Genomic DNA, 13,081 nt, shown 5'->3' on the forward strand with positions numbered 1-13,081 from the left:
ACACTTATGGTCAATTAGTCTATGACAAATGAGGCAAAAATATACAATGGCGAAAAGACAGTCTCTTCAATAAGTGGTGGCAGGAAAACTGGACAGCTACATGTAAAAGAATGAAATTAGACCATTCTCTAAAACCATATACCAAAATAAACTCAAAATGGATTAAAGACCTAAATGTAAGACCAGAAACCATAAAACTCCTGGAGGAAAACATAGGCAGAATGTTCTTCGACATAAATCGTAGCAATATTTTTTCAGATCTCCTAAAGCAAAGGAAATAAAAGCAAAAACAAATGGAACCTAATTAAATTTAAAAGCTTCTGCATAGCAAAGGAAACCACTGACAAAAAGACAACCTACTGAATGAGAGAAAATATTTGCAAATGATATGATCAATAAGGGGTTAATATCCAAAATATATAAACAGCTCTTTCCCTGCTGCCACGGAGCAGCGCGGAGGCAGAGGCGTGGGTGCACTCAAGGTTCGGCTCCACCCGTAACCCACCGCCATGGCCGAGGAAGGCATTGCTGCTGGAGGTGTAATGGACGTTAATACTGCTCTGCAAGAGGTGGTGAAGACCGTCCTCATCCACGATGGCCTAGCACGTGGAATTCGCAAAGCTGCCAAAGCCTTAGACAAGCGCCAAGCCCATCTCTGTGTGCTTGCATCCAACTGTGATGAGCCTATGTATGTCAAGTTGGTGGAGGCCCTTTGTGCTGAGCACCAAATCAACCTGATTAAGGTTGATAACAACAAGAAACTAGGGGAATGGGTAGGCCTCTGTAAAATTGACAGAGAGGGAAAACCCCATAAAGTGGTTGGCTGCAGCTGTGTGGTGGTTAAGGACTATGGCAGAGTCTCAGGCCAAGGATGTCATTGAGGAGTACTTCAAATGCAAGAAATGATCAAATAAAAAAAAACTGGGCTCTTAAAAAAAATATATATATATATATATAAACAGCTCATAAAACTCAATATCAAAAAATAAACAACCCACTTAAAAAGTGGGCAGAAGAACTGAATAGACATTTTTCCAAAGAGGAAATGCAGATGGCTAACAGGCACATGAAAATATGCTCAACATTGCTAATCATAGGGGAAATGTAAATCAAAACCACAATGAGATGTCACCTCACACCTGTCAGAATGGCCATCATCAAAAAGAACACAAGTAACAAATATGGGCAAGGATGTGGAGAAAAGGGAACCTTCATACACTGTTGGTGGGAATGTAAATTGGTACAGCCGCTGTGGAGAACAGTATGGAGATTCCTCAAAAATCTAGAAACAGAACTACCATACGACCCAGTAATTCCACTCCTAGGTATATATCTGCAAAAAGCAAAAACACTCATTCAAAAAGATACTTGCACCCCAATGTTCATAGCAGTATTATTTACAATTGCCAAGATATGGAAGTAACGTAAGTGTCCAACAACAGAAAAATGGATAAAGAAGATATGGTGTACACCCACACACACACAATGGAATACTTAAGCCATAAAAAATGAAATTTTGCCATTTGCAGCAACATGGATGGACTTGGAGGGCATTATGCTAAGTGAAATAAGTCAGAGAAAGACAAATACTGTATGATATCACTTATATGTGGATTCTAAAAAATACAACAAACTAGTCATATTTTTAAAAAGCAGGGACTTCCCTGGTGGTGCAGTGGTTAAGAATCCGCCTGCCAATGCAGGGGACATGAGTTCGATCCCTGGTCTGGGAAGATCCCACATGCCACAGAGCAACTAAGCCTGTGTGCCACAAATACTGAGCCCGCGTGCCACAACTACTGAAGCCCGCGTGCCTAGAGCCCATGCTCTGCAACAAAGAGAAGCCACCACTATGAGAAGCCCATGCACTGCAACGAAGAGTAGCCCCTGCTTGCCACAACTAGAGAAAGCCTGCGTGCAGCAACAAAGACCCAATGCAGCCAAAAATAAAATAAATAAAAATTATTAATTAAAAAAAATTTAAAAAGCAGCAGCAGACTCAGATATAGAGAACAAACTAGCAGTTACCAGTGGGGAGAGGGAAGTGGGGAGGGGTTAGACAGGGGTAGGGGATTAGGAAGTACAAACAATTATGTATAAAATAAGCTACAGGGATATACTATACAATGCAGGGAATATAGCAGATGTTTTATTAACAATAAATGGAGTATAACTTTTAAAAATTGTGAATCACTATATTGTACCTGTAGCATAATATTGTACATTTACTTCAATTAAAAATTTTTTTAAAAGAAGCCAGTCTGAAAAGGGTATATAATGTATGATTCCAACTGTATGACATTCTGGAAAAGGCAAAACTATGGAAACCATAAAAAGATCAGTGGTTGCCAGGCATTCAGGAGGAAAAAGGGAAGGATGAGGAGATGGAGCACATGGGATTTTCAGGGCAGTGAAACTACCCTATCTGGTTCTGGGATGGATATGTGACGATATGCATTTGTCAAAACCTATAGAACGTACAACACAAAGTGAACCCTAATGTAAACTACGGACTTCAGTTAGTAATGACTTATCAATAGTGGTTCCAGTGCAACAAATGTGCCACATTAATAGACATTAAACTAGGGGAAACTATCTACGAGAACTCTCTGCCACAACTTTCTGCAAACCTAAAACTGCTCTAAAAAAAAGTCTTAAATTTTTAAAAAGAGGTTTTTAGTAAAACCATGAGAAACACATAAAAATTCTTATATATCTGCAAAATCCAATGAGAAAATATAATTAAAGATTACATCATTTTGACTTCAAGAAACACTTTATCTACCATTAACCTATGAAGAAATATCTAAGGTTTAAAAGAAGAACACTGTAAGATTTTACTGAGGATATTTTAAAAGGCACATATAATTGAAAAGACACAAACATGAATTCTGGAAAAGACAATACTTTAGAGGTGTATATTCCTCCCTTGATCTATAAATACAATAAAGTAAAAATAATTTAATAGGGCTTCCCTGGTGGCTCAGTGGTTGAGAGTCTGCTTGCCAATGCAGGGGACATGGGTTCGTGCCCCGGTCTGGGAAGATCCCACATGCCATGGAGCGGCTGGGCCCGTGAGCCATGGCCACTGAGCCTGCGCGTCCAGAGCCTGTGCTCCACAACGGGAGAGGCCACAACAGTGAGAGGCCCACGTACTGCAATAAATAAATAAATAAATAAAATATTTAGTGGACCATCATAGATTCCAAGTTTCATCTAGAAGAGCAAATTTTGGAGAAAAGCAAAGAATTTTGATAAATGGTGGGAGACTTCCTCTAAGACATTTCAAAAACATACTACGGACCTGTAATAATTAAGACAGATTCCTATACATGCAGGCATTGGGTTTATGAGAAATACTGCATTTCAAAGCAGGAGCAAAAAGGAAAGATTGTTTTTGAAGTATAATTGACATACAACATTATATTAGTTTTGGGTGTAAAACATGATTTGATATTTGTATATATTGTGAAATGATCACCACAATAAGTCTAGTTAACATTTGTCACCATAGTTACAAAATTTTTTATTATGATAACTTTTAAGATTTACCCTCTTAGCAACTTTAAATCTACAATACAGTGTTACTAACTATATTCACCATGCTGTACATCACATCCCCAGGACTTATTTTATAACTGGAAGTTTGTACCTTTTGACCACCTTCACCCATTTTGCCCACCACCCGGCCTCTGGCAACCACCAATTTGTTCTCTATATCTAAAATGTTTTTGTTTTTTTTTTTCTTTTAGATTCCACATATATGTGAGATAACACCCAATTTTTCTTTTTCTGATACTTCATTTAGCATAATGCACTTGAGGCCCATCCATGTTGTAACAAATGGCAAGCTTTCCTTCTTTTTCCAACTGAAAAATATTCCATTGCATGTGTATATATATATAAATCTTCTTTATTCATTAGTTGATATACACTTAGGTTGATTCCATATCTTGGCTAATGTAAACAATGCTGCAATGACTATGAGGTGTTGCATATATCTTTTCAAGTTAGTACTTTCAGTTTTTTTTTGGATAAATACCCAGAAGTGGAATTGCTGGATCATATATAGTTCTATTTTTAATTTTTTGAGGAACCTCCATACTATTTTTCCATAGTGGCTGCACCAATTTACATTCCCACCAACAGTGCACAAGGGTTCCCTTTTTTCCACAACCTCACCAACACTTGTTATTTCTTGTCATTTTGATAATAACCATTGTAACGGCTGTGAATTGATATCTCATTGTGGTTTTGATTTGCATTTCCTTGATGATTAGTGATGTTGAGCCATTATCTCTTCATGTACCTGTATGTCTTCTTTGGAAAAATGTCTCTTCAGATCCTTTGCCCATTTTTTAATCAGATGGTTTTGTGTTTTGTTATTGAGTTATGTGAGTTCTTTATGTATTTTGGATATTAACCCCTTATTAGATATGATTTGCAAATATTTTATCCTATTCAGTTGGTTGCCTTTTCGTTTTGTTGATAGCTTCTGTGCACAGCAAAGGAAACATTTCAGTTTGATGGAGACTCATTTATTTTTGCTTTTGTTGACTATGCTTTCAGTGTCAAATCCAAAAACTCACTGCCAAGACCAATGTCACAGAGCTTACTGCCTATGTTTTCTTCTAGGAGCTTTATGGTTTCAGGTCTTACATTCAAGTCTTTAATCCGTTCTGAGTTACTTTTTGTGTATGGTGTAAGACAGTGGTCCAGTTTATTTTACATGTGGCTGTTCAGTTTTCCCAATACCATTTATCAAAGAGACTGTCTTTTCCCATTGTATATTCTTGGCTCCTTTGTTGTAAATTAATTAACCATATATGCATGGGTTTATTTCTGAACTCTATTCTGTTCCATTGATCTGTGTCTGGCTTTATGCCAGTACCATACTGTTTTGATTACTGTGGCTTTGTAACATAGTCTGAAATCACAGAATGTGATACCTCTGGCTTTGTTCTTTTTTCTCAATATTGCTTTGGCTATTTGGGGTCTTTTGTGGTTCCACATAGATTTTATGATTGTTTGTTCTATTTCTGGGAAAAAGGCCATTGGAATTTTGATAGAAATTGCATTTAATCTGTAGATTGCTTTGGGTAGTATGGCCATTTTAAGAATATTAATTCTTCCAGTCCATGAGTATGGAATATTTTTCTATTTGTGTCTTCAACTTCTTTCATCAGTATCTTATAGTTTTCAGTATACAGTTTTTTCACTATCTTGGTTAAATTTATTCCTAGGTATTTAATACTTTTTTACACAATTGTAAATAGGATTTTTAATTTCTTTGATAGAAATTACTAGTATACAGAAATGCGACAGATTTCTATATATTGCTTGGTACTCTGTAACTTTACTGAATTCATTTATTCTAACAGTTTTTGGTGGCATCTTTAGGGTTTTCTACATATAATATCTTGTCACCTGCAAATAGTGAGTTTTACTTATTTTCAAATTTGGATGCCTCTTATTTTTTTCTTGCCTAATTGCTCTGGCTAGGACTTCCAATACTATGTTGAATAAAAGTGGCAGGAGTGGGCATTCTTGTCTTGTTTCTGATCTTCGAGGAAAATCTTTCAGCTTTTCACCATCAAGTATGATATTAGCTGTGGGCTTCTTATATATGACCTTTATTATGTTGAGGTATGTTTCCTCTCTACCCACTTAGTGGAGTTTTTAATCAAAAAAGATGAATTTGTCAAATGCTTTTTCTGCAACTATTGAGATGCTCATATGATTTTTATCCTTCATTTTGCTAACATGGTGTATCACACTGACTAATTTGCACATGTTGAACCATCCTTGAGTCCCTGGAAAAAAAATCCCACTTGATCATGGTGTATGACCCTTTCAATGTACTGTTTTGTTTGGTTTGTTAAATTTCAAGGATTTTTGCATCCATGTCCTTCAGGAATATTGGCCTGTAATTTTCTTTCTTTGTAATGTCTTTGTCTGGTTTTGATATCAGGGTAGTATTGGTCTCAAAATGATTTTGGAAGCATTTATTCCTCTTCAATTTTTGGAAGAGTTTGAGAGCATAGGTATTAAATCATCTTTGAATATTTGAGAGAATTCAGTGATGCCATCTGGTGCTGAACTCTTCTTGGGATGTTTTTGACTACTGATTCATTCTTTACTACTAATCTGTTCAGATTTTCTATGTCTTCATGATTTAGTCTTGGAAGGCTGCCTGTTTCTAGGAATTTGTTTCTTCTAGGTTGTCCAATTTGTTGGTGTATAATTGTTCACAGTAGTCTCTTATTAGCCTTTGTATTTCTGTAGTTTCAGTTTAACACCTTTTATTTCTGATTTGAGCCCTCTATCTTCTTTGTTGGTTAAGTCTAGCTAAAGGTTTGTCAGTCTTGTTTATCTTTTCAATGAACCAGTTCTTAGTTTCATTGAGCTTCTCTATTATCTTTGTTATTCTCTTTCTTCTACTAACTTTGGGCTTAGTTTGTTATTTTTCTAGTTCCTTGAGGTATAAAGGTTGAGATTTTTCTTGTTTCTTGAGGTAGGCATTTATTGCTATGAACTTCTCTCTTAGAATTGTTTTTGCTGATCCCTTAAGTTTTTGTACCTTGTATGTCCACTTTAGTTTGTCTCAAGGTATTTTATTTTGCTTTTGATTTCTTCATTGACCCATTGGTTGTTTAAGTAGCATGTTCAGTAGCATGTCTCCACATACTTGTGAGTTTTCTAGTTTAAAAGGAAGCATTTTTAAAGTATTGTTATAAGCTATACCTCTCTTTTGGAAAATGTAAGTTAGGTTGCCTATTTTCTAGCCCTCCCCAACGTAAATTCTGGGAAGCAAGTTCTTAGTACTAATAAAGGTACTAAGTAGTACCTACTAAAGAGATGTCTCGGGGGGAACAAAGTAATGCTTCTGGCAATTTACTCTAGGAGGGGAGACAGGACATTCGACTCTGGACACTTGTTGCAAGTTGAGGGGATCAACGTTACAGAATTACAGCTGGAAAAACTCGCACTGCCCTCCCCAGAGGCAGCCCTCACTTTGAGCTGTGTGTGCTTCTTATATTCAAGTTGTCTGAAACACAGAACGCATGGACCTCATGGAAGGACATTTTGGACCATTAATAAGTCAGCAAGGTGGCATCTCTGGGTTTCTGTGGCAACTAACCACCACCAATGCAATTTCCAAGACAAGACCATCTCACAAAGGATCCAGGAGTAATTCAAGTTGGGTGTGCCACCATTGAGGATTTGTTTCTACCCAATATACCTGAGTTTTTAAATTTATATCATTGTTGCCATTTTCAATAAAGAGTTTAGAGAAAATTAAGGGATTGACTAACTTGCCCCAAACAGCTCTTTCTGTAAGCATAATTTGCACCTAACCACAGAGCCTCAAAATACACGAAGCAAAACTGACAGGACAGAAGGGAGAAATAAACTCAACAACAGTCATTGGAGATTTCAATACTCTACTTTCAAGAGTGGCCAAAACAATTATCAGCTCAGCAAAGAAACAGGAACTGAATACCACTCTAATCCAACCAGACCTAACAATACCACTCTAATCCAACCAGACCTAACTGAATACCACTCTAATCCAACCAGACCTACAGAGCACACCACACAGCAGCAGCAGAATCCATGTTCACAAACCTGTGGAGATTTAAATAACACCCTCTTATATAATCAATGGTTCAAAGAAGAAATCACAAAGGAAATTAGAAAGTACTTTGAGATGAATGAAAATGAAAACACAACATATCGAGAGATATGGGAAACAAAGTAGCGCTCAGGGAAAATTTACAGCTATAAATGCCTACGTTTAAAAAGATCTCATCAGTAACAAACTTCCACCTTAAGAAACTAGAAAAGGAAAGTTAAAAGTACACTCAAAGTTAGCAGAAGGAAGGAAATAAGGATTAGAGTGGAGAAAAATGAGAGAATAGAAAACAATAGAATCAGTGAACCCCAAAGTCTGTTCTTTGAAAAAGATCAACAAAAGAAAAAAAGAGAAAGATGCAAATAACTAATATCAGAAATTGAAGTGAGGACATTGTTACTGACCTTACAAAAATCATAGGGAATACAAGGAAATACTATGAACAACTGTACACTCTTCAACTAATTAGATAACCTAGACTCAATGTTCAAATTCCTAGAAAATGATGAACTACAGAAATTGATTCAAGAAGAAACAGAAAATCTAAACAAGTAAAGACATAGAATACTTTAAAAAACAAAGTCTAGTATGGATGTAAGGATGTCAGAGGCATAGAGCTCAAGCACAGGGCACTCTGGGCCATCTCCAACCACGTGGGTAGGATGAGAGTAAGGAAGTCAGCTTTGCCCTGGAGGAAGTGAGTTAAATTCCTTCACCTACTCAGCAGTCTGGAATGGGGAAGAACCACCTCCCTGCCTGCTCCATATCTGTGCTCCTTAGAGCAAAGCCTGGGAGCTGACAAGCCCCTGACACAGGCCCAGCATCACTATGAACCTGTATGTACCAATCCTGCCAGTCAGTCACTTACTAATACTGACCACCCACAAAGGCCCACCAGCCACTGAAGAGCATCAACAATAGTACATGTAAGTGAGCATGACATCACGTGTGGCAGCCAGGTATACACACATATTTGATTATGTCCATGTGGTTTAAGAGAATTAAAAACTTTCCAGTTGTTCCTTTGGGGAAAGAATGGGAGATTCATGAGAATTCCAGGAATGAACTTCTAGACACTGTACACATTGACAGTTTTCAGTAGCTAGATTCCTGTATTGTGTGAAAATTTACATATGTTTTGCATATGTGAAAACTTACAGAGTTTATATTCACGTGAGGTGAGTGTCCCAGTTCAAATTCATATTCCCTAAATAAAAAAGGGTGTCTCCCCGTGAAACACTGACATGAGTCTTCACTGAGGAGAAATGAACAAATTAAAGCAATGAGTCTATTAAGGTAAATACCAAATACTGCCTCTGGGAAACAAGAGGGCGAGGAAGAGATGGTGGGGTGGGTAACACTTAGAAATACAGGTGAGGAGGGGAAGGAGGGGGTGGGTAGGAGGATGGGGGAGGGGAGTGAGAGGGGAGGGGAGAAGGTTAAGGGGGGCGGGGAGGGAGGAGACAGGAAGGGTGAACAGAGAGATGAAGGTACCGGCGGGGGAAGAGTTGATGTAAGAGATGAGGAGGGAATTTTAGGGGAGAAGGCGGCAAAGCAGGTCCAAAATATTCAGCAAATTCCATGAAGATGTTTCTTAGGTCCTATCCGAACGGAACCATGTTAGACTGGATTTGCATTCTAATAAAAAACTTGGCCAAAACCCAGAAAAAGCCTGTTTTAAGAAATGTATAAGTTCCTCTGTCATCAGATGATCCACGTATTTAAGAGCTTTCGCTACAGATACATGCCGGTCTGGCCAACCAAAGGGCAACAAGAGCCCTGCGCCGCCCCCAGGCTTGGATCCCCACCACATGCAGTGCCCGCTCCCGACTCACCCAGGAAAGGGTCCTCTACAGAAGGCGGGCAGCAAGAGGGTGACAGGGCTGCCTTTGCGGGGAGCCCACAGCTGCTCCCCGGGCCCAGCTCTGTTCTCCTGAGCCCCCTACCCACTTCCTGGGACAAAACCACCAGCAGTTTGTGGCGTCCAGTTCTTCCCTGGAAAGGCAGGAGACGGTCCAGCTCTCTGTACAATTCGAGCCTGAAAGCATCTGTGCCCTTCTGTCACTTCAGGATCAAATGGAGGAGGGAGGAGCAAAGTACGGAGTCTTCCGGTCTGTGTCTTTTTTTTTTTTGCGGTACGCGGGCCTCTCACTGTTGTGGCCTCTCCCGTTGCAGAGCACAGGCTCCGGACGTGTAGGCTCAGCGGCCATGGCTCACGGGCCCAGCCGCTCCGCGGCATGTAGGATCTTCCCGGACCGGGGCACGAACCCGTGTCCCCTGCATCGGCAGGCAGACCCTCAACCACTGCGCCACCAGGGAAGCCCCCGGTCCGTGTCTTTGATGTAAAGGAAGCCCCTGAAGTTGCTGGGAATGCAGCTGACTGACTGGAGTGCTGGGAGAAACTAAGTCTTTTCAATTTTGTAGTTGGTCAAGGACGAGCAGGAACCTGGGACTGGAGCACTTTTGTAAACAGACAAGGGGAAAAAAGCAACTGGAGTGAGTTCTTGGGGCCCCCTGCAGAAGTAAATCAAAGAAAAATGAAAAATGGTGTTTGGGACACACTCCAACCAGAGATGTACCTCCATGGCCCAAGGCCAGGATGCCTGAAGCTGGGGTCCCAGCTCCAGGCAGGGACTTCACTGTCACTGGATCAGGCCAGAGAGAGTCCCACCATCCACAGAAGCCATGACTGGTGAGTTTGTGGTCCTGGTGTCCCTGCCATGTGGACTCAGGATGCAGCAACTTCTTGGTGTATTGTTACAGCAGACAGGAGGTTCTGGAACACCACGGGCACAGTCCCCTGGAAACCAGGGGACTGGTTACTTAAACACTGTTTTAAGTAAAAACATTCTAAGTTACAGACGGTTTAAGGATCTCAATTGTGAAAACCTTAAACATGTTTTCTACCCAATATCCTTATGTAACTTTGGGCACCTCAGATGAACAGTTTTCAGAGAAAAAGCTTATCAGAATGATCACCTAGGGGCTTCCCTGGTGGCGCAGTGGTTGAGAGTCCATCTGCCGATGCAGGGGACATGGGTTCGTGCCCAGGTCCGGGAAGATCCCACATGCCGCGGAGCGGCTGGGCCCGTGAGCCATGGCCGCTGAGCCTGTGCGTCCGGAGCCTGTGCTCCGCAACGGGAGAGGCCACAGCAGTGAGAGGCCCGCGTACCAAAAAAAAAAAAAAAAAAAAAAAAAGAATGATCATCTAACTTGATCCAGGCAGCTTCTCCACCAACCCCCCATCATTGTAGAATAATATCAAGATTTTTTCCATTCTTTATCACAGAACACCTCTAAATCCTCAAGAAAACTGTTTGAAAAAACTTAATATGGCACATTGCATTTGGTATGTGCTCTATAAAAATTTACTTTGAAAACTTAATGAGGGCTTCCCTGGTGGCAGAGTGGTTAAGAATCCACCTGCCAATGCAGGGGATGCGGGTTCAAGCCCTGGTCCGGGAAGATCCCACATGCCGCGGAGCAACTAAGCCCGTGCGCCATGACTACTGAGCCTGTGCTCTAGAGCCCGCGTGCTACAACTGCTGAGGCCCGCGCGCCTAGAGTCCGTGCTCTGCAACCCCCCGCTCACAGCAACTGGAGAGGGCCCAAGTGCAGCAACGAAGACCCAATGCAGCCAAAAATAAATAAATTAATTAATTTTAAAAAAGTTAATGAATGTGTGAGTGAATGTATAAATCAAAAGGAGGGGCACAGAAAGGCAGACCAGGCTAGCATCTGTCCTGCTATAATTAAAATTGTGCCAACCACTGAGAAAAGCTGGAATTCCAATAGTCATTCCACAAAAAACAAAACCAAAAAACCCCTGAGGCTTAGCACAAATAGTTTTGGAACATGTAATAATTTAATGCTTTGTTAGAGATTTCCTTTTTCCATTTCTAGTAAATCTGACACATACAGGCCTCCTCCTCCAGCCACCCCCAACCTCATTTCAATGACACTTGGTGGCATGTTGGTTTTGCTGCAGCTACACTATCACCAGCCTGCCCAGCCTCAGCCTCCTCCTCCAGGGCTTGGATAAGTAAGCAAACGGCTCCACAGACATAGTGGCTCCCCAGCTTCTGGAAACCAGAGAATCAGTACAAATTATAAGAGAGCTAAGGAATGAAGCCTCTGATTTCTCTCAAATCACAAGAGAGATTTGGACCTGCCTTCTCCTCTTCTCGCTGGTTGTGACCAGCTGCATTTGATCACAACTGTGATCAGAGGTGGGTAGACCCACATCCTGCACACCTGCAGGTTCTGCTTGCTGTTTATACAGAGCTACAAGTCTACAGGGATTGGCTGGGGACGGATCCTGGAGCAGAGGGAAGACAGGAAGACAGAGCAAAGCTGGTGCCCTTTGAGGAACTTGCCTTCCTGACAAGTGGAGGGACCCACGGACTAAGCTGTCACTGTCACAGTCACCAAAGGGCAGGCACACGCTAAATGCTCTTTAAACACCTTTTGATTGGATAATTTCACTTCCCTTGTAAAAGCTGTTCCTGATCTTAAGGAATTTAAGAAAAAAGGAGAGTAGGAGAAGCAGGTATTCTTTCCCAACAAGTAACATATTTCTTGGTATATGGAGCAAAAAGTCAGGATATTATTTTTTTAAACAAGGAAATCGATTTCAATATTATTAGTGTGCAAAAATATTTACATGGGCTTCCCTGGTGGCACAGTGGTTGGGAGTCCGCCTACTGATGTAGGGGACGCAGGTTCATGCCCCGGTCCGGGAAGATCCCACATGCCGCGGAGCAGCTGGGCCCGTGAGCCATGGCTGCTGAGCCAGTGCGTCCGGAGCCTGTGCTCCGCAACGGGAGAGGCCATAACAGTGAGAGGCCCGTGTACCGCAAAAAAAAAAAAAAAAAAAAAAAATTTACATAAAATAGTCTATCCACAGAGACGTTTAGAAAACTCTCTGGATGGTACAATTTTTCCCTCTTCATTTGAATTTTCTGCATTGTTTTAATTTCTTACAATAAGCATGTAATGGTTTGCAAAAACAATAAATTATCTCAGTAAGAGAATTAGTAAATCATTTAGTCAGAATTTGATGAAGCCTAAATATCTACCTTGATTATAAATGTGTCTAAGAGACAAAACATACTGCAACGTTACCCGTTTTATAACAACACATAAACCCACGTAACCAGGATATTATCTGAAATTTAAAATAGTTTGAAGGTTTTTTTTAGGTTATAAAACAGTTGATACCCAAACATTTTCTAGTCTACTGACACACGTACTTTTATTTTTATCTACAACGTTATATCAGAACTATCTGATAAAAAAAATAACATGTTTTTCAAACCTCACAGCCAGAATACCCCTGCTGAAAAACCTGCAGTTTGGCTACAAAATTCTTTTGCCCAAACCCAAAGGCCACAGTGAATTTTCTCCACAGCTCTTTGCTGAGAACCTACCTCACCATGTTCAGTT

At 40.5% G+C, this 13,081-nt stretch overlaps 1 protein-coding gene across 1 annotated transcript; it reads left to right on the forward strand.

Annotated features, from left to right (window-relative positions):
• Window positions 1-446: 446 nt before the first annotated feature.
• On the forward strand, window positions 447-894 carry LOC132476344 (small ribosomal subunit protein eS12-like). The gene has a single exon (XM_060078232.1). It carries the CDS (start codon window positions 510-512, stop codon window positions 879-881), a length of 372 nt encoding a protein of 123 aa, XP_059934215.1. The 5' UTR covers window positions 447-509; the 3' UTR covers window positions 882-894.
• The last annotated feature ends 12,187 nt before the right edge of the window (window positions 895-13,081 follow it).

The sequence above is a fragment of the Mesoplodon densirostris genome, chromosome 16 (genome assembly GCF_025265405.1).
Source record: "Mesoplodon densirostris isolate mMesDen1 chromosome 16, mMesDen1 primary haplotype, whole genome shotgun sequence".
NCBI classification, from domain to species: domain Eukaryota; kingdom Metazoa; phylum Chordata; class Mammalia; order Artiodactyla; family Ziphiidae; genus Mesoplodon; species Mesoplodon densirostris.

Bases quoted from the DNA above. Each gene is read 5' to 3' on its own strand.
- LOC132476344 (XM_060078232.1), top strand. From the start codon at position 510: ATGGCCGAGGAAGGCATTGCTGCTGGAGGTGTAATGGACGTTAATACT.